At 41.6% G+C, this 27,396-nt stretch overlaps 1 protein-coding gene across 12 annotated transcripts in view; it reads left to right on the forward strand.

Moving 5' to 3' along the window:
- SORCS3 (sortilin related VPS10 domain containing receptor 3) overlaps positions 1-27,396 on the forward strand; it is a 313,332-nt gene that overhangs the window by 247,540 nt on the left and 38,396 nt on the right. For all 12 annotated transcript variants that reach the window (XM_083845055.1, XM_083845054.1, XM_083845050.1 and 9 more), the window contains 6 exons: positions 1,193-1,339; positions 2,034-2,136; positions 6,039-6,115; positions 6,227-6,318; positions 9,600-9,707; positions 27,061-27,178. In XM_083845055.1, the coding sequence (XP_083701181.1) occupies positions 1,193-1,339; positions 2,034-2,136; positions 6,039-6,115; positions 6,227-6,318; positions 9,600-9,707; positions 27,061-27,178 (645 nt within the window). The remainder of the gene's footprint in view (positions 1-1,192; positions 1,340-2,033; positions 2,137-6,038; positions 6,116-6,226; positions 6,319-9,599; positions 9,708-27,060; positions 27,179-27,396) is intronic.

A 27,396-nucleotide genomic window follows, 5' to 3' on the forward strand; every position in this document is an offset into this window, starting at 1 on the left:
AGCAAGAAACAGCAATATTAACTACTTGGTAATGCTAACAGTAGTTGCAGACTGACTTGGGGAAGTTCTACTATAACACAAATAAATATGTTTCCAGTTTCATATAGAAGTCAGAACTATACATTTATTTCAGCCTGAATAATGACAATATAACATCATCATCAATTTGTTTCTAAAAATCCAGGTGGTTTGAGGCAGTGAGAGAAAACTCACAAATAACACATGGATCAATATGAAGAACAGGCTTTACATATTACTTTCATCTCCTTAAATATATTTACCTGCCTCTGAAAAAAATAAATAAATCTGTAATGTGATGAACCAGCTGAAGTAAACATGAATTATTTCTCATTCCTGGGTAAAGTCCGTGCTCTGCAGCTGTGTATCAGTCTTTGCTGTTAAATGACAAGAGAGATTTTCACGGGATCATTCAAAGGGTAGTGTCACTCAGGGAACTTCAGAACCAGAAGGATTTTCATCCTGACTGCTGCCTGGAAGTTCCAGATTTGCAGCAAGTTCCTTCTTTCTGTCTCACTTAGACAGCTGTGCAACAGAGACCAGATTAAACACGAAATCTGCTTGGGGACATCTTGGCAGGACCATATTCTGTTGGAATTGGTTCTGCCAACAAAAATCAAAACATTTGGAACAACTGGGTTGATTTTGACAGAATTTGGGAATGGAGGAGCATGAAGAAATCGAGTTTGCAAAACATCAATGTTTCAGTATATTCAGGATTTCTATCTTTTGTGTAAAAGAAGAAAAAGACCAAAACAAAAAGATTCCATGCTGCTTCTGGTGTACCTGCTGTTTCCTGTGTTATGGAAGTCTGGGGAGGGAGTGGGGCAGCCCACGTCCCTGGGATCATAAAGCTAATGTGCATGCTGTCCCTTCAAGGCCACAATGGGCCTGTCTGCAACCACTCAGGAAAATCTAGAATTGGGCTGTTTGCTAGGGATTTGCTCTGTGAACATCCTTGTTTTTTTCTTCTAGAGAGAGGGACTGCACAAGGTCTTTCAGTTGTGCATGAAGCATTGTGATGTATTTGTAATGCCATTCACAGTCTTCTAAGGCTGGACTGAGATGACAATTGCTATTGCAGAGAGCGTCCACTGCTGAGAGTGCTCAGATGGGCCTTTCCTTTGGCTTGTTTTTCCGATGTATTTTTTTCATCTCTCTCCATTTTTCCTAGGTAGCAGGGATCAAAGGCATATTCCTGGCTAACAAAAAGATAGATGACCAAATCAAGACTTTCATTACCTACAACAAGGGCAGAGACTGGCGTTTGCTGCAGGCACCGGCCACCAATCTAAGAGGGGATCCTGTGGTTTGCCAGCTGGTGAGTGGCAGACCTTTCTAAAGCACAATTGACTCCTTTAGTGTCTCTTACATTACTCTCCGGGTTGACAAAACTTCACATATGGCTGGGTAGGAGGGATTTTTGCCAGTCAGAGATTTGCAAAATCAGGTGCTCCAAAGCGGGACACAGTTTATGGATGAGAACTTTAGGTTGGGCTTGCGACGTAATTCAACAACATTCAGTGAACAGGCATTTTACAGTAGGTTGTAGCCCCTGTGTTTCAAAGGAGTGGTGTTCCCCTGAACTTTTACTGGTTACTTTTTCCCGTTTTTTTCTCCTGACTTGCTAGATGTTAAGCAAGTTGAGTAGATTTCCTTTAAAATCTATGAAGCTATGCAAAAAGAAAATTCTTGCCATCTTGCTTGACCTTTTTTATTGAACTTACATCAGAATATGAAAGTTACTAAGAGGAAGTGCTCTAGATCATATTGTTGGTAAAAACAAATGCAGATATGCTCTCTTGTAATGCAGCATTTCTGTTTCTCCTGCTCTCAGCTACTTTTATGTTGCTTATTCAGAAATGGAATATATGCTTCTATCTGCAACAGTGTTAAAAGGAGAGGGGTCATTGTCAGAAGGATCAGAGCATCTGTCTGCAATCACCAAGGATTCCTCTGTTACTTGACTTACTGTGTATTGAAACTTCTGTCTTTTGTTTGTTTCCTGTCAACAGCCCTTTTGCTCATTGCACTTACACCTGCAGCTCTCAGAGAATCCGTATACTTCAGGAAGCATTTCCAGCAAGGAGACAGCCCCTGGGCTGCTGGTGGCAACAGGTAAGAACCTAAGTGCTTCTCAGCACTCACCCATGCTTCACCTGGAGCCTGAGTGTGTATAAAATGTTTTCTGTTAGTGTAAAAGTCTTCAGCTTTTTTTCACCAAGTGCTAAGCTAATTAACTCTCATGTGTTATGGACTAGGAGAAGGCATGTGGTCTCTTACTTCAAAAAAGATTATGTCTGCCAGGTATTTGTTGCTATGCTATAACCCATCTGCAGGTCTGAGCCCAAATGTGCATGGGATCATTACCAACAGGCATTATTAACTCCTCTCTCTTGACATCATTACAACCACTGATGTAGGTCTACCAATTTGCTGGAGTTAGCATGAATAAGAATAAGGACTGTATTTATGGCTATGCTCCCAGGCAGTATCGCTATGTTCCACCTTTTGAGCAACAGAGTTTTAACAAAGCCTGTTGGGTAAAGCCTGGACTTCATGAATGCCTGTCTTGTGCATGGTACCTACTTTCTACACTGTGTTGCTCCAAGACTGGCAGCACTTCATCATGACTGCATGGGTCCTTGGTGCTGTGGGACATTCTGCAAAATGGTGTTTTGGCAGGTTGCAATGTTTTCATGACAACCTGCTACAATACTGGCATGGTGGCAGTGGATGACCCGCTGCAATTAATCTGACAACCGTCAGAGACGCTTTTGTCCTCCATTGCCTGCACACAGCATGCAACCTAATCAGGATGGATAGAGCTACCACCCGTGCTCAGAGCTTCCACAGCTCTGTGGGAGCTGCAGGGACAACAAAGCGCTTTCTGAGTGGCCGGTGCTATTGAAAGCTGGTCTCTGAAGCAGGGGGTGCCTTTTCACAGAGAGGCTCCTACATACGTTCAAATACGTTCAAGTAGCTTAACCATTCTTTCCAAGGCTCATTTTAACTCTAGTTCTCTCTGGCAGTTTAATTCTTAATTCTTTAATTCAAGTGGCTTGCAATTGTGTCATGTTAGCATACTGCCTTTATGAATTTGCACTGTTTCTTCCAGCCGTTTCCATTCTCATGTTCTTCTGTACTTCCGTGTGTCTTCCTGACTAAGCCAGAACCTGAAACACAGGTTCCCTTCATGACATTTATAGCTCAACAAGGGAAACACTGTGTGATTTCCAGTTCACTGATCCAGGCCAAACAGGGCGAGATAATTTGGTTTAAACCTACAGATCTTCTTATGCTTATCCAAGTGGAGTCATCACTCCTGGCAGGTCACACTTGCTAGATGGATGTGTAGGAGCAAGCCCTAGCCACGATGCTGTGATTGCAGAGACTTTTTTTCTTTAACGTTTTAGGAAGCAGAGGCAGCAGGACAGTGAGATTCTAGGCATTGATCTAAATTGTTAGTAAATTAGGTTCTTTTCAAGCTGCCAGTGCATGGGATGAATGCTTTCCCAGTCTAACAATTAACCTTTAAGAGGCAGAATATCATTTCTGCCTTATTGCTTCGTACAATAAAAAGCTTAACCTGTTGGGAATATACACATCTGTTTCCACTAACCAGTTTCACAACAACAGGAGTGTCTCACCATGTTGGCAAATGTGTTCCAGGATAAGCATTGCAACTTATTCTCACAGGCATGGGCTGCTCAAAACCTCTGCTGAGCAATCTTGCGCTTTGATTTACAGTGGTGCATTTCCAGCAATGAAGTGAAACTCAGACTCAATAGGAGGGCAGAGGTTAGATTCTTGCTAATGGAAGAATTATATTTTAATATCAAAATCCTCTTCACTTGCTTGGGAGTTAGTATATTTGGTGTGGGTTTGAATCCTTATAGCTGAACGAAGCTTAGATGGAAAGAATGAAGAAAATCTCGGAACAGCTTTACACAGAAAAACAGGCAGGATTTCCTCGTACCTTCCTCTAAAACAGTTTTGTTATTCTTGCTGGTGTGAGGGAAGGAAGATTAGGTAGGTGGACGGTGTGGTGTTTCTATATCCTGAACACTGATGGAGAAGTCTTTATTGAGCTGTCCTGTCTCCCTGAGCCAGATGTTTTACTTTTGGAAAAAGAGTTGTCACAACAATGTGCCTAGTTCTATTCCATAATGCTGACAGGAGTGTGTCAACTTCCATCTGGGTTTTAATTTCTCATTTTCCAGCATTAAATGTCAGAAATTCAATTAACATTTTCATTGGGGTGTTTTTATTATGCTCTTGTTGATGCTACAGATGTGTAAGAGTGTCACCTCTCCCTTTGCTTTTTTTTGAAGAAAAAATATTAGTTCTCCCTCCTTCCGTGGAAATTACACCTGTTTTAAAAACAATTTTACTCGGAAGGTGTAAGAGTGGCTCACTGTGTAAAAAATGGACTTGGAATAAGGAAATCACAGGCTCAGCAGCAATATAGTGGTTGTGGGCCATTATCACTGGGAGATCTTCTGATAGAGTATGTCAGTGCTACCTCTGCCTGCTTCCTATGGGACAGACTTTCCTACCACCAGAATCCCACCTAGCATTGATTGAAGGTATTGTTGACAGATCAGCAGGAAAAACAGGTAGCTTTTCCCTAAGCCATTGGGTGCTTTGGGAAGTAGGGAAGTCAGAGTTAATTAGCTTAGGACAGACCTATACTGTTCAGTGAACCTGGTGCTTGTAGGCATTTTAGCTTTGGAAACAGAAGCAAGATGCTGACCTCGGGGTAACTTGGGGAGTAAGCTAAAAAGGTCTGCTCAAAACACGGGCAAGTTTTTCAGGTATAGGACATTGCTCTTCTACTATTATATGCTCAGAGGTTCTAGAGAGCTGGTGATTTAGTAGAAATTCATAATTACGTGATTAAGATGTATCACTTGTTCTGTCTGCTGTCTCAGATGAGGGACCTTTGATAGCTGTTTCAAGCTCAGAGGTGGTGTCCCCAAATGGTGTTCTGCTGTGCTGTTTGTATATACAGTTCAGGCTGATGTATGACCTTTGCACTGCTTTGATGTGTGGCGCATCCATTTCCTAACACATGGTGAAGGCAGAGTAGCTCACTCCAAAGGGCTGTAAGTTGAGGCTCACAATTTGTTAGGTCAATGAGAACAATCGATATTGTCTAGAATAATGCTCAATATGGTCTCTACCTCTCTGTTAAGTCATTTGACCCAGCTTAATTGTCTGCACTGCTTCTGTCCCCAGGTGAGTTTCAGACCTGAACAAACAAGATTCCTTTAAAGACAGCTAATATTTCATTACATCACAGTCCTCATTAATTCCAAAACATTAGTAGACTCAGGAAGAAGCTTTGCTTGTTTGACTGCAGGTTCTGAGATCAGTTAAGTTTTTGAGCGTTTTGACAGAATTTCAAATAGGCTTTCTAGCCCCCTAATCATGAGCTTCAGTGGTGCCTTGGTTTCACCTTTAAACTGGGTTTGTGCGAGTAACTTGCTTTTGGATGTTCTCCTTTACATGAAAAGAAGAGACAGAGGTAATTACTCATGACAAAGACTGGCAGATCACAGAGATCCAACTTGCCAGCCAGAGCATGACAACTGGAAGTTCAGAGAAAGATGTGTGTGCAACGGAATATCTAGTGGCTTGGGACCGTGGCCACTATTCTGCTCCAGTTTTGATGATTTGTATGTGCACTAAATGGATATATGGTTTCATATACAGTTTTTCAAATGTGTAGGTCTAGAATAAGCCTGCCTTTAGTGGGTTGCAATTATGAGCAATGCAGTCTGTTGGGAAAGTAAGCTGGTAATTCTGTTTCTCACCAGTGTCGATTTTCAAATTGATACTGGTTTCATGTTTGCATTACTCTTGTAACTGAATCTTGGCACCTAACTGTGGTGTTGTTTTTAGGTAAGAATAGAATAAAGAACAGCAGAAAAGCACTGGTCAGACCAAGTACTTTTGGTTTCCTGGAAAAAGTTCTGTATTCACACAAGAACTTTTGCCCCTTACTTTTGTTGCAGGTAATATTGGCTCTGAGCTTTCCTACACTGATGTTGGCATGTTCATCTCTTCTGACGGTGGGAATTCCTGGAGACAGGTATGTTTTGCAGAGAGAAGGAAAGCATGGAGCATTTTACTATTATTCCTTCTCTTAGCCTTCCTTTTCCAGTGGAGTAGAGCATTCATGCAGTACTTGTTGTGCTTGCAGATCTTCGAGGAGGAATACAACGTGTGGTTTCTGGACTGGGGAGGGGCACTAGTGGCTCTGAAACAAACGTCAGTGCCCATCAGGCACTTGTGGTAAGGAAACTTATTACTTTGAGAAGCTTTCCTGATGCGGGTAAGCTGACAGCAGTGCTAATGTCTTGTGTCAGCTGGTCAACATCTAGTGTCTACACTCTAAATGAGCAATTGAGATCATTCTTATCTGCATTTTACCTTTTCTTTGTTTCTAATGATTAACACAGTGATTATTGCACCATTATAAAAATATAATGGCTATATACATAGTTACATTTATTAATTTTTTTTTTGCACTAGTAATGTACTACAATGCTTCAGGTGGGGTTTCTTTCTGCTAACAGATACATATATACTGAGTAAGAAGCAGTCTGTGCTTCAGGTATTTCTGAGAAGAGTTGTTCCTCACTTCTGCTTTTTGCTTGCAGTAGCATTAATCTGGTAAGACAGATAAATGGAGGGAGAGGAGAGGGCAATAAATGCTGATAAGGATGGTGGAGTTATGTTGCTAAACGTTACTGTCTTCTAAAGGATTCCAGGTTTGTTTTATGATAAGTGATTTTGTTGCAGTCATGTTATATGAACAGCCATACAGAGTCAAGGCCAGGGGTCGGTTTAGGCTGCATTCCTCTTGTCAACAACCTTCTGTAATTGGGACATACAGGAAAGTAGTAACAGGGCAGACCCATAATGATGCTCCAGCTACTTTCTGCTTAGGATCTTTCTGCCTGTAGTTAGAGTGTGTTTTTGTGTGACTTAGAAACATTTGCCTGTGCTAGGTAACTTGGTAGTCATGACCATACCTGAAGTTCCCACAGGAAAGAGGACACCAAGAGGACCATGCCCAAGTCTTTAAACCAAGCCAAGTATGATCCAAGTAAGGAGAGGTGTGTGTTAGCCAAGGGTAGGAGTCACCAGCAGTAGGTGCATCAGACTGTGGCAAGTTGAGCTCTGGAAGAGTGAAAGGTGAGCCAGTTTTTGAAAGAGCTGTAAGTCATGTATTAACCATTTATGGCTATATTCTTTAACACAGGTGTAACTGTTTTAATTGTGTCTTTCCTTGTGGAGGCTCTTTGGACCTAACAATACGCTATATCCAAGTGCATGTACTTAGATTTCAGGAAAGATTTGGTCACGGGTCGACTTTCCATAGGAGCTGAGAACCCAGTTCACCTTTGTCTGCTTTGGAAAGGTTTCTTTCAGATATTCTCCCTTTCCACCAAATCTCATGAAATTGCATGTGCAGTACTACGAGTGCCCCACCCACTCCATTAAATGAGGAGTGATTTAGAGCTGTTATCAATAAGCTCCAACAGGTTTCTTCCAAAATTGTACCCTTAGGGGCTTTGGAATTTGCTTCATATTGTCTCAGTAGGCACCTGTTTTATGGGCAGGAGTGGAATAGATTAAAGGGTACGTGTATATCTATTAGTTCTCAGGCAGAGACATTGTACAATAAGTTTCATCCTGGAGAAAAGAGGGGTGGATAATTGAAAAGCTGAGAGAACTTTAGCTAACCTAATGAAGCATGCTGTTCCCCAGAAATTGAAATGCTGTTTAGATAGATAAGCATGCAAGCAGAACAGCATACAAATGCACAGGTGTACAGGAAGATACATACATTTAAATAAATAGATTTGGGGCAGATAAGCTTTTTGTATGCTGTTGTTCTTCCAGCTTTCTGTCTTTGGTCTGTAGTCAGCTTCCTTTTCTGGCAGATGTGTGTTGTGAATCGGGTGAAGGTTTCCCTAGGCACTACTACTAGAGGCAGATATTTAGGAAATGGTGCGTGCAAACCTTGGATTTTCCCATTAGAGAGCTCAGGTAATTGTAATCCATTGTTTGTAATACATATTGCACTGACTTCCTAGTCCTTAGGTGTCATCTCTCTGTCCCTGATGCTACCTACTTGGAGTGGGGAGGGTTCAGTTTCCAACAGGACCCCCTTGGGCAAATTCAGCTGCTCAGGTGCATGTGTACATGCATGAACACACACATGCACACACTCCCAAGCTTTCCTCGCCTGGAAAATAAGTCAAAGTTCTCTTTTACGCTCACTTTAAAATGAGAAGTATTTCCTGATGTTTAGAGAACAAGTTTATGCCATGATTGTCTCTCTGGTAATGTCCTTTTGGGTTATATCAGCTTTTACAGCCCAGGCACCTCACAGAATTAGAGAGAACTCTTAAACGACCCTGCTGGGAGAGGATTAAGTAATTCCAGAGCCAAGAAACCTTTGTGCTTCTCTGTTTGTTCTTCCTTCAGTGGTAGAACTTGGAGCTGAAATTCTGGGCAGAAATTATGTGAGAGCACTTGTGTGAAGTCTGCGGGCAGAGAGAAACTTCATCACTTAGAATGGTTGGTGGGCAGCAGCTCTGGGAGCTTGATGCGGACTCTCAGGCTGACAGTGCAGAGGTTACGTGTCTTTCCTGCTATAATGGCAGCTGGGTCTGCATACCCTCCTCTGCCTGTTCCCTGCACCCTTGGACACAGTCTGTCAGGGTGACATGAGGGCTGGTGGCTCCCTGGGGGCTGGGAAGCCAGGAGCCAAGGGGACAGCAGGGCAAGACCTCACAGCTGGGGCCTGTCGCACTGCCCCAGCCAGGGAGCAAGGCAGCCCTGGCCCAGGGCACCGGGCACGTTTGTGGGGACAGGGATGATTGTAGATAAGGGCAGATGATCAAAAACTACTGAATTACCCTGGCTTGTCACTGATAATGTGACAAGCTTCTAAGCTTGTAGCCTCTAAGAAGGGAAATGCTTTAGTTTTAACCAGTGCATAGTTTTTCTTTACAACTGTAAAAGGCAAAGCACACCAGACTAGTCACTGACTGTGGCTCAGTTTGGCCTCCTTCCTCCACCTTACTGTAAAACAGAAGCAGCTGCTGAGATGGATGGCAAACAAGTATTAATGGGGATAGAAAGATTGTAGCTAATGCCATATGGCATTGATACGCACATGGTTTGAAACATCCTATGGTGTTGACAGAAATTTTCTTGCATTCAGAGCAGGGTTGCTTATGCTCTGAGCACTGCTTCATGCCAGGTGCTCTTTTGATCCAGAAACAGGACTTGGCAATGCCCCTTCATCCCTTGAGGTCTGATGTACAGCTGGATCAAGTATATCCATGTCCTTATTGCAGGTGTTTGTAGTTTCTAATGTTTTGATCTTTCAAAATACACTAAGAATATGAATTAGTGGGTTAGGAGATGGCAAAGATTGGTGCCTGTCTGTAAATCTAACAGCTGGATCTTGCAAACCTTAGCCAACATTTAATTGCTGCAGTTGCTCTGGAGTAAGTCTTTTTTATATGTATAAATCTTGTCTGCTTTTATCCCAGGGTGAGTTTTGATGAGGGAAGATCTTGGAGTAAATACGGTTTCACATCAACACCACTTTTTGTGGATGGATCCCTTGTAGATTCTGGCATAGAGACCCAGATAATGACGTAAGTATATCAGCTCTTAACTTTCTTAAAATGTGGTGGTAGAAGGAGTGCATGGAGATCCCCCAGTGCATGGTGGGCCTCTTGCATTGCAGTGTAGCATTGTGTGTCTACACATGCAGGGTTGCATGAATGCATGGTGGTATTCTGTGTTTTATGCTGATGGTCACAGACCCAGATGGAGTGTCCGTGCAAACAGGTGATGCAGCGAAACTCTTCCCAGTAGTAGCAGGGGGCTATAACAAGGAGAGATGATCCCAAGATCTGACTTGTGAGTTTAGATGGGATTGTAGGACAAGCTGCTGCTCCAGGGGATGATATAGCCCTGGTCAGGCTACAGAGGAGTAGTGGTATCATCACCCCTAGATGTTTTCAAGCCTTGCTAGATGAAGATGTGTCTGCCCTGATGTGTAGGTGGTGACAGTCTCTCTTGGAATAGGAGGTTGGAATAATTAAGTCCAGAGGTTCCTTCTTGCAAAGACATTGTGTTCCTTGGAGCTGATGGCCCAGGGACTGCAGTGCTCTTCAGAGGCCAGCGACCTGTTTGGTTGCACCTAATGTCAGTTTTGTGCTTGCTCCATTTGTGCTGCTTGAGTGTCTTTTGATATTGCTGCTGAGTATGAATATTCCTCAACCTCATTGCTTGCTATCTGCATTGTGTGTTGTACATCTGGTCTTAGCTCAAGCTAAAGGTGTTCTCAGTGTGCATATGCAGAGTTGAGCTCAGAACAACTGAGGTGTAGTGTGCTATGATCTACCCATACAGTGGAAAGAAGAGCCTGAGCTGACACTGAAGCCGCCTCCTAAGAGTGATGTAACACCGGGTAAGGGTGATGGAACTGGTGAAATAATCCTTGCCCAAGAGCAGGCCAGGATCTGAGTTTAACAGTGAAGGGAGAGAGGAAACTTTTCAAAGGAATCTCAAAAAGTCATCTGACTTCTTGAGCAAAGCAGATCCGAGGATTCTGCTCTGGGACTCCAAACAAAGTAGAGACTAGATGCCTTGCCTTTGTTGCTTGCAGAGTTACCTTCTTACCTGTGTTTTCTCTGGGCTGGCTGGATCCTTTCTGAAAAGGATCAGAAAGCAAGCTGGCTAAGACACTGTCCTTAGACTGGGGCACATCTGCAAAGTCTATCTGCCGTGTTGTGAAGAAGGTTAATCACATCAGACATTGATACATGTCTGATGTTGCATTGTTCCTACCCTAACTAAGGGGTGAGAAATGTAGAGTAATTTTCATCTTATAATAGGTTTGCTTCTCCTGCTTTTTGCACCTTACACTGTGAAGTGCTCCAGATTTTCACTAGTTGCAAGAGCAAGGAGAATCAGGCCCAGTATGCTTTCTTCTAGGTTTCAGTCCATCTGCTTGCTTATGTGGCAGGAAATGCGTAGGTGCTTCGCATTGCTGGTGTCACAGGTAGTGACAGACTGAAAGGAGATGGCTGTGTATGCTTGTCACCAGTTTCTTAAGGAATCCTGGATCAGATAACAGTTGTGTCTGGGGCATTTCTGCTAGTGATTTGAATTTATTCCAACTGGGTTGTGTGATTTGTGTTGGTTTGCATTTCAAAAATCTGACACATCAGCCTTAAACAAGCAGAAGTAACTACGTGGTGAGGAGTGGTCTGTACCTGCAGTTGAATAGTTTCTTACATGGGAGCTTGGAGGCTCGCCTTAGCTGCAAGAAAAGGACTGGGGGAAATCCTCTTCTGGTAAAGGGTCATTAGAGCTGGCTTTATTTAGTTATTTATTATTTGTTTCTTTGTTTTATTTTTTATTTTTTGCCATCTGTGCCAAGACAGATGAAGTGTCTTAGTGCTGTAGTCTTGGACAGCCAGAGGATCAGGAAGCTGTAGCTAACTCCTGTATAGGCCGTCTATATCTTCTGTGCTGACCTGTCCTAGGAAGGCCAGGGTGAGTAATTATGGAGCTACACCCTTAAGGGACTTGGAGTTTGTTTTCCGAACAGTGCACAACGCAGCAAGGCAGCACAAATTTCCAAGGCAGCACAATGCAGCCTCCATGTTTGTGTCCCAGATAATTGTTCAGATTCTTATTAGAGTGGACGTTGCATCAATTTTGGTAGAGGTGTTAGTTTTTCCTTTTGTCTAAAACCATGCCTTGGTGTCAGCTTTTTCTTCACGAAAGTGGAGGACTTGTTTGCATAGAAGAATATATCTGTGCATCTGCTGCTTTGCAATCGGCAAATATTGCACCTGTTTTTTTCAAGAACAAAGTACAACAGTGTGATATACTTGTGAGCCTTTTCACAAGACCGCTGTGAACATCTTTTTGGGAATATACATACCAGTCCTTGACTAAAGATTAGAATCTGCATTCTGTCCACTCTACACATTTTTCTCCAAATGCAGCAATAATGTTTCACTTTCTGTGCTTGTTAACATGGTGGTTTTCGATGACATTCTTTGTGCAGTGCTGGATGTGTCACTTTCCAACCCCCAACATACACAGCAGGATCTGAACTCAAATCTGCACATCAGCACCTTCACTGAAATCAGTGAAGCTAATCAGTTTCAAGTAGCTATGGATTCAACCCGTTTACTTTATAAATCAGTGTAGTTTTATTTTGAAGCGTAAGATGTATTTTAAATCTAAGGTTACTGTTATTGTATTTCCATAGTCTTCTGACAGGGATTGTAGAATGAAGGTTATCTTGCTAAATCAGCTTTCTTGACAGCCAACATGTTTTTTCCTTGAAATCTTTGCAGGCATTTTATTATTATTATTATTATTATTATTAGTCATCATTAGAATTTATAAAACTATTCCTAAGAGTCTTTAAAAGCTATAAAAAGAAATTTCACATGATATTTAAGGTAAATATTTAGAGAAATTCCCATTCACAGTGTTAAGGGAACTGAGTTAGGAAACAGCCCATTTATAAAGTGTGACTGAAAAACACTTCTATACACATCACTTAGGTATTTCTCACAATGAAAATTTTAGCTAACTGATATATAAGGGCAATGTAGGATCATACTGAGCTTGTGGTAGCTTTGTCTGAGAAGAGATTAATGCCTTTTTGTTGCTACTGGTCATCCTCTAAGCCGGAATAACATTTTGGTGGTTGGAGTTATGTAGAATTTGTGTTTGTGGGTAGAAATTGCAATGATTTCAAGAAGCTAATGGGAGCAGCACAATGGTTTGTGATCAGCATCCTCCAGCTGAGGATGGAGTAGTTGAGAACTCTTAAGGTAGAAGCAGGACATAGAAAGAGAGGGGCCAAGACTGCGCTAATATTTGAGTTAGGGAAAATTTCTGTCATTGATTTGCACCAAAGTGGTCTGTGTTCAACTACTACTGAAAAATAATGTCCTGGGAGGGATGTGTATTAAATAGTCATTATAGCCCGACTGTTATTACCATATTGCATTATTAACAATGTTATCATAATACTATTTTATTAAAATCAGTATATCAGTAGAATGACTGTTATTCCCAGCTTTCATTTCATGGCACATCCTGTGAGTGGGCTGTCTGGGTTGTAGGAAGCTGCCACAGTTTTAGCACAGAATTTCCTATCACTTCATGGCTGTTAGGTGAGCGGTTGCAGTAATTGTACTGTAGGAGCATACTAGGCTTTGGGATCCTGTGCTTCATGTTGTGTATATTTGTCTTAAAACAGTCTTAAAGAACTGAACAGTATGCTAAAATCTGCAGATTTGTGTGCATTATATGATTCTGAATATATAATATAGTTTGGAGTAGTGGGATTTGGAATTGCTTTTAGTGGGGGAATTTACAAGATAGATTGCAGAGGTCTGTTGCAATCTGAATTGTTTTATGATTTTATTTTTCATTTTATATGGCTGTAAGGGTGCAAGAATGAATTTCTTTACAAACATAGCTGTGTGGGCTCCACCTCAGGATGTAGATTTGTGACACACGGGGAAGTACCGTGAGACTAAGTGAGCTGAGCTCCAAGCCTAACTTGGAATTACTGACTAAGCAAGGTGAATCTACTCTCCTTTCTTCATTCCTGGTTGATCATCTGCTCCTGTGGTTCCTTTCACAGTTATTTTGACACCCATCTCATCTGACAAGACGGTCAGTTCAGCTCCCTTAGTGTCACAGCACTTCAGCAGGTGTGTGCTAAAGCACATTGCAGTGTTTGGCACAACTGTACAAAACAAAGGGTCTTTTAGGAAAATAAATGGATAAGGCTGAAGGGTTTGGCACATTCTTAGGTGACCCAATGAGTGACTAGTAAGCACTAGTCTTTTTTAAATGTACAGTGTTCTAACTTATGTGCTGCAGCCCTTGCTGGTGACTGGTATGTCTTTTAATGATTTTGTTTTCATGGGTTGGGTCTAACATTTCTGTGTTGACAAGTCATAGGTGCAGGATGTTACTTGCCTGAGGTAGTCCACTAGTGAAAAGGAATCCAGTTGTATTCCCCTTCTAGTGGATTGTAATATCCAAACAGAAACAGTATTTTCTCAATAGTTGCTCATCTATACCATTCAAATCAGAGACAAGATATTTTTGTGGGGCCGGAGAAGGTCTTTATGTTGTTCCAGCTCTTACTCATAGTTATTATCCCTGCCACTTCATCTACTGAGCTAAGCATCTCTACAAACCTATGTAAACAGAAATAACCTTTTTGCTTCATGGTCCTGCAAGGTTTTGCTATCATTCTATTAGACTCATTACACATGTGTGTGTGCAGACACTCATATATGGATGGGGACCATTAAGTTTGTCTCTGGTGATCAATATATATTTATGTAGAGACACCCATGTGTGTGTATATAAATAAGTGTTAATATGAACATATACTTAATGATCCATATATATATATCTGTGTATGCATCATTGAGTATTAACATTTTCATTTAGAAGATTTAATACAAACTGGTCTGCCAACATAGCTGTGACTGCTTCCCTTGGCTATGCATACATTAGAAAAAATTCTTGGTTGTAAATTAATAGGTTATGAGCCCTGGCCCTTTCCAACACCTTCTCATTTACATGGCCATACAGCTTTACCAGAGGTGAAGTGGGAGCACTTTTTTTTTCCAGGAGGTCCGTATAATTACTGGCAACGCATCACTGGGTGGCAGAAGAGTGGGGCAGAATGACTAAGCAGTTATGAAACATTGGAGGTGAGCTGGAGGCCAGGAGACTCTTGAGGTGAGAAAGAGGGCATGAAGAGCACAGACAACACTGAATCAGGCCAGAGGTAACTCTAGCTCTGTTCCCTGATCCAACAGTGGCAAGCAGATGATGCTAAAAGTATTAAAAAAAAAAAAAAAAGTTTCCCTTTTACACTTTACTAATTTATAGAGATTTGTAAATAAGGCACTTTCTTGATCAGACATAGCATCCTATGCATAGTATCCTATGCCTGACTTTCATGATTTTATTCTATTTTTTTGATGATTTTTTCCCTAAATTCCTTTAAAAGTTTAACAGTCGCATCGTGGCCAGGAATTGCATGAGTTAACTCTTATTCCGAAGAACTGACTGATTTGTGGAAGACATCAGCAAAGTATGTACAGGCATGAAGGCAATGCGGACAGATTCTGATTAGCACTCAGCCCAGGTGCAGCAGATTGAGTATGAGAAAGGGGCAGTAGCTTCCAGGTCCAAGCTCCCACTGAGTTCAAAATTACATGGGAGTCAAGAGTCATTTTCCTGTCACTTTCTGATAAGGTGATTATCATCTTTCCTCTTTAAGCAAAGTAACATTCATTGCCTTCCTCTCTAGTCTTGCTGTCACATTTAAAAGCTGATATAGGAAAGAAAATTACAAGCTGACACAATGTCCTTGAAAGATCCTGCCCCTTTGTTTAGGGGTAGGAAGTTGTGGATCTGCCACCTCTGTGTGGTTGTACTGAGGGAAGTAAGGTGAAAACAGAGACGTGGTAGAAAATAGTGCCTTTGCTGGGATGTGGGCAGAGGAGATGACTTTCCCCTTGCTGGGCCAGGATTCACCCTCCAGAGTTGGCACCCTGTTAGAGCTGCCACCCCTGCTAGCAATCTCGGCAAATGAGAGAAGAGGTGAGTGGCTGGCAGAAACACCAAGACGTCATTCTTTCTAGACGTAATTGAGGTTCTTCTCTAATATGCATAAAGAAAAAAACATAGACATGGCGTTACTCAATTCCTGTGGCCCAGCAGAGGACTTGAGACTCCTATGCCATCAGTCAGGTCTCTTGTAGCTGCACTCTGCTTGAGAAAAAGGGAAAGAAACTGTTTGAAAAAAATCAGACTTTCTTCTGTAACCTTTGCTGTTGCTACTGAGCTAAGCAGAGGATTTGATTAAGAGGGAATCTGGAGGGAAGATTTCGTCGGAGATCTGTAGAAAGATAAATCCAACTTGCTGCTTCCAGTAGGAAGGGATTCCAGAAAGTATTACATGTGGGGGCTGTTGTGATGAAGGATGCTGAGCTCTATCCATATTTATCTTCTCTGCTTTTGGGAAGCAGGGCTTGAAAGCTGACTATCCAGCTTGTGCTTACTAGGGTCTACCAGAAAAGTGTCTTTTTGAGAGATCAGAGGGAAGATTTCAAAACTTGGTTTATCCAAGTTGCCTAGGTACCCTGAGAAGATACCTAGAAAAGACTGGGAAGTTTAAACAGTTGTCTGCATTCTGGTCTTATCTTGCCTTTTTTCTTTTTTTCTCTTTTTTTTTTTTTCTTTTCTTTTTATGAATATTGCAATAACTGTTTGTGGTGCAGCCGATTTTATTATTGGCTGTGAATTTTATTGCAAGACTCTGATGTGTCCTTGTGAGTTCATTGTACTATCGTCACTCATGTAGCTGTGCAAACTGCAGTGTGAAAACCTATATATGGACTCTTCAGAATAGGATCCATGAAATTAAAATGGCTCTGTGAAAATAATGACTGCACACAGAAAGAAAAGTAAAATTTAGAACTTGATCTGACAAGAAAAATTGCAAATATGGTTATTAAGTTAGGAAACAAAAATGATTGAGAGGATATTGGCATTTGCTATAGTGAGCTGCACTCCTGGATCATCTAATCTAATTTCAAAACCATCTGGAAGTGATAAATAGCTGTGACTTTGCGAGAAAATGATCAATCTGCTAATGCCATCAAGTGACTTTACAATGGACAAGAAAACGTGTGTTATAGGAATTCCCATTTTATCCCAGCAGATGATCAGTTTATACCCTGAAGAAAGACAGTTGATTACCCATATCATTATCTTCGTTTGCAAGACTTAAAAACGTTATTAACGATCACAGATTAATCAGTGTCACTTCCTTCTCCCATCTCCCTCCCTGCCAAAGGAGTACTATATTCATTAGCCTTTGGACTGCTGCACGAATTCACCTAAGCAGCTCACAGAGGCACAGCATTGATTATGCTGCTGATACTTTCAGTGTGAGCTGAGGTCTTTCTGTGACACCTGAGTAGACAAATCAGGTGATGAGAACATCTGCTTAGAGTAATCTTACTCAGACAGCATCATGTGATTTATTGGGCCTTTGGAAAAGGATGGCTGTGACCTGAGATCGGTTCCCAGCAGTCGCACGGTGTACTCAGGAGATTCCTGGCAGAAGCCGTAACACACAGAGGAGGCACTGGGCTCTGGGCACGTTTTGTGTAGCGCTGGCTTCCTAGGGCAGACATTACTCTCGTTGGAGTCAAATACTGTTTCTGGACAGGAGATCAAACATTTGCTAAAGAAATGGTTATCTTTAGTTCTATTGTGTAGATAGGGAAATAGAGGCAGAACAAGGGACGTGCCTGTCATCAGTCACCCCGCAGGCCATGGGAGAGCTTGACATTAAACCAGGTCTCCCAAGTCCCAGGTGAGTACCTTACAGACTTCTCCCATTCTTTAGGAAGGAGATTGCTGAAGAAATACAAAGGGGGCTAAACCTTGTCTGTAATGCTCAGACAAGGTGGATGGAAAGGTAGGGACGTGCAGGGAGGAGGACTAGAAAAAGGTCTGATGTCTGGAGACTCCTCTGGGCTCTTTTGTTTCAAAGTTAGTATGTAAAAGTCCTGCCAGCAGGAGAGAGAATGAGCAGATCATGATAGATGATTTCTTTTCCCTAAGTAAAAGGACAAGGGTTGCCTGATGACAATGCAATCCAGACATCCTCATCTAGAGGCTAATGTACTTTGTTTCTTGCGCTTTTAAATAAGAACAGATGGATTATAGCTCCAGTGCTGTCCTCCTGCCAGCAGCTGGGGTGTGCTGTACTGACTGCTCATGCTAATACTGGGTTGCACAGCCAGAGGTGGGGTGCTGTGCACGCACTCATTCCTCAGACTTGTTCATTTTTGTGTTAGGGAAAACGGTGACATATTCTGATTACCTGATTTTATCTTGTGTGGATTGACAAAGCGTGTGGCCTCTGCACCTTTTCTGTTCAGCCTGGCCCTGGTCCTGCGTGGGGCAGAGGGTGGTATGGCTCTTCAGCTTCTCTGGGGGCTGGGAGGACTCAACCCTGGCTTGACTGCAGAGTTTACTCTAACAGATTTTCCACTGTTTGGCTACAGTGAGTGGTAGAAAGCAGCTTCCCAGAGCAGTGCTACTGTACTTAGAAACATTTCACATCATTCAGGTGGTGCTACAAGCCTCTGCTCCCGAGGAGAGCCTGACCTCGTATGCTCGCTGTACATGATTTCCCTGTTTAGTGATCCCTTTGACCCAAACCTGTGAAATTTCCCCCACTAAAAGTGATCAACCACCTTCTTACACCATCACCCAGCTATGTGCAGCTCACATCCCCTTCTAAATCTTTGTGTTCTGCTCTCTGATAACCTATGCCAGGCAAAGTCTGTCACCCTGAACTGCCACAGACAGTACTTGTTGCATGTGTTTGGGTCCTGCATGTTCCATGCGATGTTGCCCACATTTGTGTTGGATATCTCTTGTTGAAAATCTACTGTTTGATAGGATAACTGATTGAAATGACTGGACATGTTGTGTTATCCAGCTTCTCACAAAGGGGCAACACCTGCCTCTGTTGGGACCACAGACCTGTTAGGAAATGCTCGGATTGCTGATAGTTGCCAGTATCTTTTCTAGAAGACTGAGGCAGCATCTTCAGGTTTCAAAGCTGTCAGAAATTGGTTGCCTTTCATAAGTACTTCAACGAAGAGAGAGAACACTACATGAAAAAACAGCATTAAAAATTAACGTGCTTTCCTACTACCCTTCCCAGGTGTCTTACACTCCCTTTCATGTTGCTGGGATTTCTTTTGAAGCAATTGTCATGTAAAGTGGTTTGGGAACACTGGCAATAATTTTTTTAGAGACCAGATTTCAAAAGATTTGTTTTGTCATTCAGTAAGCTCTTATTTTGATAGCACTTTGTATTAGAAAATAAAAATAATAAAAAAAAATCTCTCCCCAACCATTGCCTTGTGCAGTTAATGGAGAAATCAAGCCCAAGCAGTAGGCCTGCTTCATAATTATATGTTCTGCAGATTACTTGCTAATTGCACTTGGCATTACTTCCTAACTATGTTGTACCATGTCATTTGTAGTGGTTTTCCTCTTGTGCTTTGAAGGAAGTGCCCATTGGGCTGATGAATAATCCCAGGACTGTTTTCCAAAAGCTGAGAGAAAAAGGTCTACCATGATTGCACTGCAGGATTTTTATTGCAGGATTTTTTTTTTCTTTGCATTCATAGAAACTCTTCCCCTGTACCATCTCCCATCTCCCTCCTGACCTGGAACCTGGCAGTGGCGCAGCTTTCCATGAGCAGTTCAACATGGATTGCTCATCAGTGAATGTGGCCAACATTTTGATTTTCTACTCTGTGGAAAATCTCTATGTCATGACATTCAATTTCAATTGGATGTGGGAATAAACCATTTCCTTCAAATTTCATCTGTGTGAGCAATTCTATGAAAACTGTTTGACCTGTTATCTTGGGAAACAGAGCAGAAACTAGAATTTTCTTAAATTTGTTTCCAAATTTGTCACCATGGGAGCTGCTGTCTGCTTTTAATATATTATTGGTGTTTTAAGTGCTGATAGTTTTCCCCATCCGATTAGCAGCAGTAAAACAGAGCCTTATATCTGAGATGATCCATAGGAGTTGCACTAATTTGCATCAGCTGAAAATCTAGATCCAGATTTTATTGGGAAGAAGAGTATTCTTTTCTTTATAGAAAGTTTGCTACTTTTCTTGTTCTTTTCCCATTCACAGACAGAAGTACAGCAGCCCTGAATCATCACCCAGCTGCCCTACGGCTGCTATTCCTAGTTAACAGGTCAGCCAAAAGCAGCTGAAATAAATGCTCCAAAGTGGCTCTTAAAGACTATTTATTGTTTAGGAAAAAAATCAGAAAGTGATTTTTGTTGGCAATTGTCTGCCTTTCCAGTGTCATATTTCATCTTTTATGTTTCCTTCATTTCCAGTCTCTTGCTCCCTGCATCATCTTGCCACTCATGAGACAGGATAACTCTGGCTCCTCTTCCACTCTCCCTAATTGCTGATCTGTGCGTCTCTCAATTAGATTCTGCTTCCTTGTCTCAGTCCCTTTCCATCCAATTTCCATGTAACTAGTGACCTCTTTTAACGCTAATTCCATCTAAACCTTAATAAAAAACAATCAGGAGGTTACACAGCCCATTTGGTTTTCTCTAAAGTCGTGATTGATGTTTAATTCATGGAGAAATGGCTCATCTCTTACTCCCCATTCATAAAACCTAACCCCACCAGCACAATTTGCAATTGTTCTGTTGCTGCTTGTGTGTTTTCAGCCCTAACAGCTCAGCCTGCACACAGGAGCTAGTCTTGCTTTACTGCTACTTTTTTACAGATGGCTTCAGATCCAGATTTCATAATGGGCTTTTTTTTTTTTTGTGGGTATGTGAAATTCTCAGCATTTTCTTTTATTGCCTCAAAACCTGTAACTGTCAACAAGTGATGGAGATACCTTTATGTACCGTGTCCTTCTGTAAGTGTGTGCACTGAGCCAGGCTCTCTAGCATGGTCTCACCACTGTTCCACATAATGTAGGGCCAGGGTAGCCTGACTAATGGGGACAAAAATCCAAACCAAGCAGTCATGATTTTGGTTTCCCCTGGTTTCCCTGAACTTCATTGCCTGAAGGGAATTGGAAAAAAAAAGGTTTCCCTGCCAGGAGGTTGTTCTTCCAGCTTGTACTTACCAGCACTTCGTGGGTCCTTCCATTAAATTACTGCTCCTGTCGTTACCCGTTAGAGGCACAGATGTAAATAAAGAAGAATTTTCACTGGAAGCAGAGGGCAACCTTGCTTTGCTCGCTCTCTCTCTCTCTCTCCATTCCTGTGACAAAAGCACGGTTTCTGGTCAGCTGAAACATTACTGTTCTGGGTGATTTTACTAGTTTCTTTTGCTTGCTCGGACACTTCCTTTGCAAGCATTTTTCTTTCACAATAAAAAAAAAAAGCAACAAGATTGCTTTCAGGTTTTCCTAAAATAAGCAGTCTACTTGTGCACAATGACACTGCAATTATATTTTCCTTCAGTATTATTAACTAAAGCGTATATTTGGCTTGCTCTCCGTGTAGTTTTCTGTTGTCTATCTCCTTGTATGGTTAATCTATAGATTAAGATGCTATCTATTACGTGTATTTTTTTGCTTTCATTTCAATTTTAGGTATTCAAACATAAACTGTCTATTCTGTAGGGCCTAACCCTGTTAAAACCTGACTTCAGAGGTCCCCAGGGTACTTTGTGGGTAGCAAAATGAGGTACCTTTTAATCCTCCTCACCTTGTTGATGTCCAGTGAAGGAAAAATGCTTCACAAAGGAGTATATATTTGATGTTTTTTGTAGCGAAGATGACCTTAGCATTTGCTTCCATCCTTTGTATCTTCAGTCATCTCACTGATGGGCACAGCTGAGAACAGAGGGAATTACCAGTCTTGACAGTTATCTCCCATTACAAGCATGAAGTCTTTCCTCTATATCCAGACCAGCTCAATACAGACAGCTTTAACGCATGCTTGCTTCATATCATGTCCTGACAGTTTACTATGGAAATGATAGAAAGCAACTTGATTTAGCCATGAGAAGACATTTCTATTTCCGTGCTTGGGCAGCTTGTCTGAAACTACCAACAGGGATGGATCCAGGTGGATATAGCTGATGCTTTTCCTGTGAGCAATGCAGGAACTATGCTTGAAGATCCATTTCTCATACCTAGGCAAGGACAAGGATTGACTCTATGGCCTAGAGGTGGATGAGGTGTTGTCTTGTCACCCTCAAATCATCCAAGGTTTCCAGCAGACCTGTCAGGAATGGGCAGTATTGAATGGCATAAAAAGCACAGCTATCATCAATGCAGGGAATGATAAGGCAAAAACAATGCAATCCATCAAGAGCATACTGTGTAAGTGTAAAAAGCCTTTTAAACACTTTCAGTACAAGGTTATCGGGTCAGTATATACCACATTTGTAAGTTATTGTGTATTTAAAAAATTAATGAAAGATATAATTATAGCAGTGTTACCAATGACCTTTTCCAAAATGACTCCATCATGAATCTGTAAGCATTTCGGAATTGTTTTCTGGGTTCCTAGTAATTTTGCTGCAAATTAATGACATCAAGCCCTGGCAATAAAAGCCTTGCCTTTTTTTTTTTTTCCTCAAAAGAAGAGATTGAGAAGCATTTTTTCGTTTCCTAGCAATGGTTTCACTGTGAGTGGTGCATAGAGCCAGTTGAGAAGGGGCTGTCCTATTAGCTAAGATTTTATGTGGTGTTTTAACTGCTTACTCTGAGGGACAAAACAAAATCTATCCTGTCTAAAGCCAGTAAATTGCCATTCCATGGCTTAGTTCGGAGAACCGTTGTTAAATTGAGCTCATTCAAAAACCAGACCAAAATAAAAAAAAACACCTGACTGTCTAAATGCCATGTGGGCTCTTGTATTTATTGCTTCTCAAGGACTTCCAGATCAGGCTGCTATGAATGGAAAAATCAGAACATTCTCTTCATTTTGACTTCCCAGAGTAGGACCTTGAACAACCAGCTCCCTTCTTTTGTCTTCTACCCTTGTAATGAGCAATTAAGAGCTCTCAGTTAGACCATGGTAGGCAAGGTTATTGAGGCAAAATTCATAGTACATTGTGTCCCCTTTTCCTCTGTATCATCTTGATAGTTTAGCTCTATTTAGGAAAAAAAAAAGTTGCTAATTTAGTGAACAAACTAAGTAAATGGGAAACAAAGATACGTAGGAATTGGATAAAATAAATGAGATTGTATCTTCAAAGCTATGTGAAGCCTTGCCAGTTGGGACAGAAAAATAAATTCCTGGCAGCCCTTTTTCATTCTCTCTCCTGGGGTCTTGTTTTGTTTCTAAGAGAGGCTCAAAACTGAGAAAAATCATGTCAGACTGCTGAGGTAATGAGTACGCAAAACTTTTCTGTCCTCGGCTAACAAGAAGTGGTTATCTCCTGTATGCTGTCTTCTGTCTTGCCATTCACAGCCCTTCCACAGATCAGCTGTACAGGATACAGAAATCCAGATGTACATACCGAAAGCACTTAATGCTGAGCACTTCTTGAGAGGTGAACACCAGCAATATAAATGTTTGAGCTCTCTGCCTAGCTTTCTTGGTTGGGCCTGGCAGCCCTAGAACAGAGATGGTAGAGGTGGATGTGTGGATGCACCTTGGTCGCTGTGGGAAAATATCCAGTGAGGTAGTTCACAAAACTGATGAAAGTAGACTTCAACTGCAACACCTGATTTTGCACATCAAGGTTTGTTCGTGTGATGGTTTGTTTAGCTTAGTTCTAATTCCAAAAAAGATGAGGGTTTTCATCACTTCCCAGGGTAATCTGTTTGAGAGTTTGGAACTGTTTGAAGACCAGAGCACAGCACTTCTCTCCATTTCTTTCATTTGCTTACTCTCGTAGAAGTTTCAAACCCACTACAGAGTCATCTTAAAACGTAATGTAACCTTCGTTGTGTGGGCTGATCTCTCCATCTGAAAAGTACCACCGGCAGCTGGGCTGCGTTCATTATTAGTGAGCAGTGCTGACAAGGTGCAGTTGCTTGCTAGCTGCTGCGTATATGTAGCTCTCGTCTCTGAAGGCTGCGCTGCAATGCTTGATCAGGCTCAAGAAGCTTTTTATTAGCGAGGGGGGAAGTTGCCATTTTAGGAATGAGGTGACCCAGAACTATCTCTGCAGCACAGAGGAAAACATTCCTCTCTGTTCATACTCCTCTAATTACATTTAGTGTAGTATTGTTTCATCTAAATTATAGCAATTATATACAAAGATCTTCTTTGAAATCATTTAATTAAAGAGTAGCTAATGCTCTGTGCTTTTGGAATGTTAATATATTGCCTTCCACTTAGGAAACCTCGTTTTTTCCATTAATTATCATAGAAGAATTTCAATGGCAGAGGATTTTTAGCTTGTTCTAATAGATTTAAAAAGCAAGTGATTTTGGTAGCTTGATTTTTGTAGCACAAAGAAGCTTTTTACTCTTTTTCTGGACAGTAAGCTAAGGTTGAGTCTGAGGAATAACGTTTTCCTTGAGATGCTGATGAAGTGTTGGGTTTCTCCAGCCCCGTTATCTTCTGAGTTCAGGCAAGTGTTTGTGTTTGATTATGTTCTCCCCTCCTCTTGCTAGATTTTCTGTGTAATGCACAGGCAGGTCAAATCCTGAACAGGCATAAATCTGCTGGACTAAATGATTTCTGCCTGCTGAGTTGCTGCCTTGCAGGAGTGACATTTCAGTCATGCTTCAAATCCAAGACAAACAAGATTCATGGGAGAGCTGCCTAGTAGTGCAATAATGCCGTGACCAGATGAGCATCCTACAAGACCACGTACTGAAAGCAGTTGTGGCATAAGAGCCGGTGAGATTTAGCCAGTGCCAAGGCAGAACTGGGAGCTAGGCTGGAGTTAGAACTCCTCCTACTGGAGCGTGGTTTCTGGGACCTCCTGCATCCCCCCTCTGTTTCCCATTCTTTCCTTCTCACAAGTGCCCTGGCACCTGATATTGCTGTGGTTTCTTTGCTTTGATTTTGGTTCACAATGTGCCTTTTGTGTTGAGGAACGGGTTTTGCAGTTTCTTCTGTAGCCTTTTCTGGATGTGCTGTTGCTTCTTATCACTGGTACCCTACACCTAGGACTACAGTGAGAAAGGTTCTCCAGACCAGAGCCAGGAACAGTCTACCAAATAAATCCATTCCTACAGACAAGTCCTTCCCACCTACCCATTTCTAACCTGTGTACACATCTGTCACTGCTTTTTCTTGTTTTGTGTCCTTCCTCTTGTCAGCTCCTTAGAGCTTGTCTCCATGAGGCAGAACTTGAATGTAGAAAGATGTCCACAGCAAACCCACAACCCCACTTTCTCTCCCTGATACCGACGAGCTGAGACAATTTTCATGAAAAACAGCCCAAGGCAGATGAATTTTGGCGCAGGCTATAGTGTACGAGAAGAGTAGTTTGAGCAGTGAGGGGAGAGCAAAGCCAGCGACACTGAGCGATTACTGTGTAAATTAAGGTGAACTGGAGTAATGCTGGGGCACAGTAGGATCTGGATTGCAGTCAGGAAACTCAATAGAATTTCTGTACTTTATTTCATTTTCATAGGAATATTTGAAAATCATCTCTCTCCCCTCTCTTTTAGCCTGGAATAATTTAAATCAAAAACTTTAATCTCATAAGTGGCTTGGTTGAAATGTAAGTTAGTGAAAGATTTGGTGTAATGAAAAAAACACTCTTTTTCTGCTCTGTAAATTTTGCAGTAATGGTGATACAATGATATTGCTGTATGACTGTCAGAAAAGATTTGGGTTTCAGTACATAGAGAATTTTGAAATCTGGAACTTGTATTTTGAATGAGTTTTTAGGTTCTTTTATAGATTCTTTCAAGGTGACCAAGAATTTTTGTTACAGTGACAAATCAACTTGATTGTTGTGTTCTGTTGCTTTTGTTGTTTATGTGGACTGAGGTGTTTCCCCTGCTGATGAGAAGTTGTAGCGTTGTACATGGCTTTTAAAGTCTGGTCACCCGTGTCCCTGCCCTAATCTCCTCCTATTACACACCTCTTTGGAAATCCAGCTGCAGTTGATTGAAAAGCTTCTCTGCTGAGAAAATCATGGCTGGCCGCGGGAATAGGGAGCTGTTACTTGATGAAAAAATGAGCACCCTGTAACACACATGGAATGTTTCTGCATGGGTGGAATCTTTTGCTTAGGTACCTGGTGTTATTTCTTAATTAAATCATGAATTTACTATGATTTTTTTTTCATTTTTTCGTTTTTTTGTCCATGGCACGAGCTTTCTACATATAGATTCTCTTAGTATTTGTGGTGATCTGTACCACCGGTGCTTTTTGTTGCTGTGGTCCTTCTCTTCCAGACGCTTAAGTATATAGCTTTCCCTACAGTCGAAGGAGGGCTCTATAGTTGGGAAGGCAATTAGAGAGACCTGTATTCAACAAACAACTCTGCTGCTGGTGGTGCTGTAGGTCCGAGCTTGGGCAGAAGCCTCTGGTGCTATTTAATTTTTACATGATCTCTTACATGATCCCATTTGTAACAGATCTGTGCCTCGGTTGTAAATTACAGTCTGAGTCTTTCCCCCACTGTTTCTGAGTGCTGACCCTTCAGCTCCAATTGCTCCTGCATACAGCTTTACTCAGTATGAGCCTTGCGTTCCTCTGGAGTTGCATGGGAAAATGTGCCATTTTCACCCTGAAAATCAACTTAGTACTTAGCTAGGTGAACCATGGACTGTGATCAGTGACTGATGATGATGTGTGACCTGCTCAAAATAATTAAGAAAAACCTCTACTGATAACCTTACAGTGGTGACAGTATAATTTCATTCCTACTGGCTGCAGCCAGCTTTTACTAGTTAGAAGGGAGGCTGCCACCTTTGCAAGTTGCTTGCTTATGATCCATATCCCAAATATGTTATTTCAGGTGCTTCTCTTACAATTCATAAGTAGTAAATTTGTGCAACCAGAAAGTTCAGTAGTACAGAAATTGAGTAAGCTAAGAAAAGCTTGATTTTGAGACACCCTAAACATATATTCATCAGAGTAGCTCCCTTGGCATTAGATACATTACTTTCTAGAGTGGTTTTTTATTGTTCTGAGTGATACCTAGATATTCGTGTTACACTCATGACCCATTGTGCTAAGTACAGAAGACTTGGAAGACCTTCCGACACAAGCTGCACAGAGATCAGGAAAGGGCTAAATAATTCTAGGATGTAACAGGATCAGGAAAGTGTTATACATGATTGAATAACATTTTCTGACATTAAGCTGCATGGCAGTGTGTTGGTTTCTGCAGCTGAGATTCATGAGAAATGATTTGCTTAAGGGAAGCGTATCCCTGTCTGACTCTGGTTCCTTCTTCCCTTTCTTGTGTGCAGAGTTTTTGGACACTTCAGTCTCCGTTCTGAATGGCAGCTGGTCAAAGTGGACTACAAGTCTATTTTCAGCCGGAGGTGTAACAAAGATGACTACCAAACCTGGCATTTGCACAATCAGGTACTTGGACTGTGTAGGGAGGGGATGAGGGGGACTCCTTTTCAGATATTCTGTAATGCCAGGTAGGAATACACTTGTTATTTTTGCATCCATCAAGCCACCATTCTAACCTGTTGATGCTTTATTTCCCCTGAAGCATATGCATGAATAAATATGGGGCCAGTCTTCTCCAGGCAAGTTAGGAAGATTGTTAACTTCTCTTTGTGTGAAAATATTCC

This window comes from Anser anser, assembly GCF_964211835.1.
Source record: "Anser anser genome assembly, chromosome: 7".
In the NCBI taxonomy this organism is placed as follows: Eukaryota; Metazoa; Chordata; class Aves; order Anseriformes; family Anatidae; genus Anser; species Anser anser.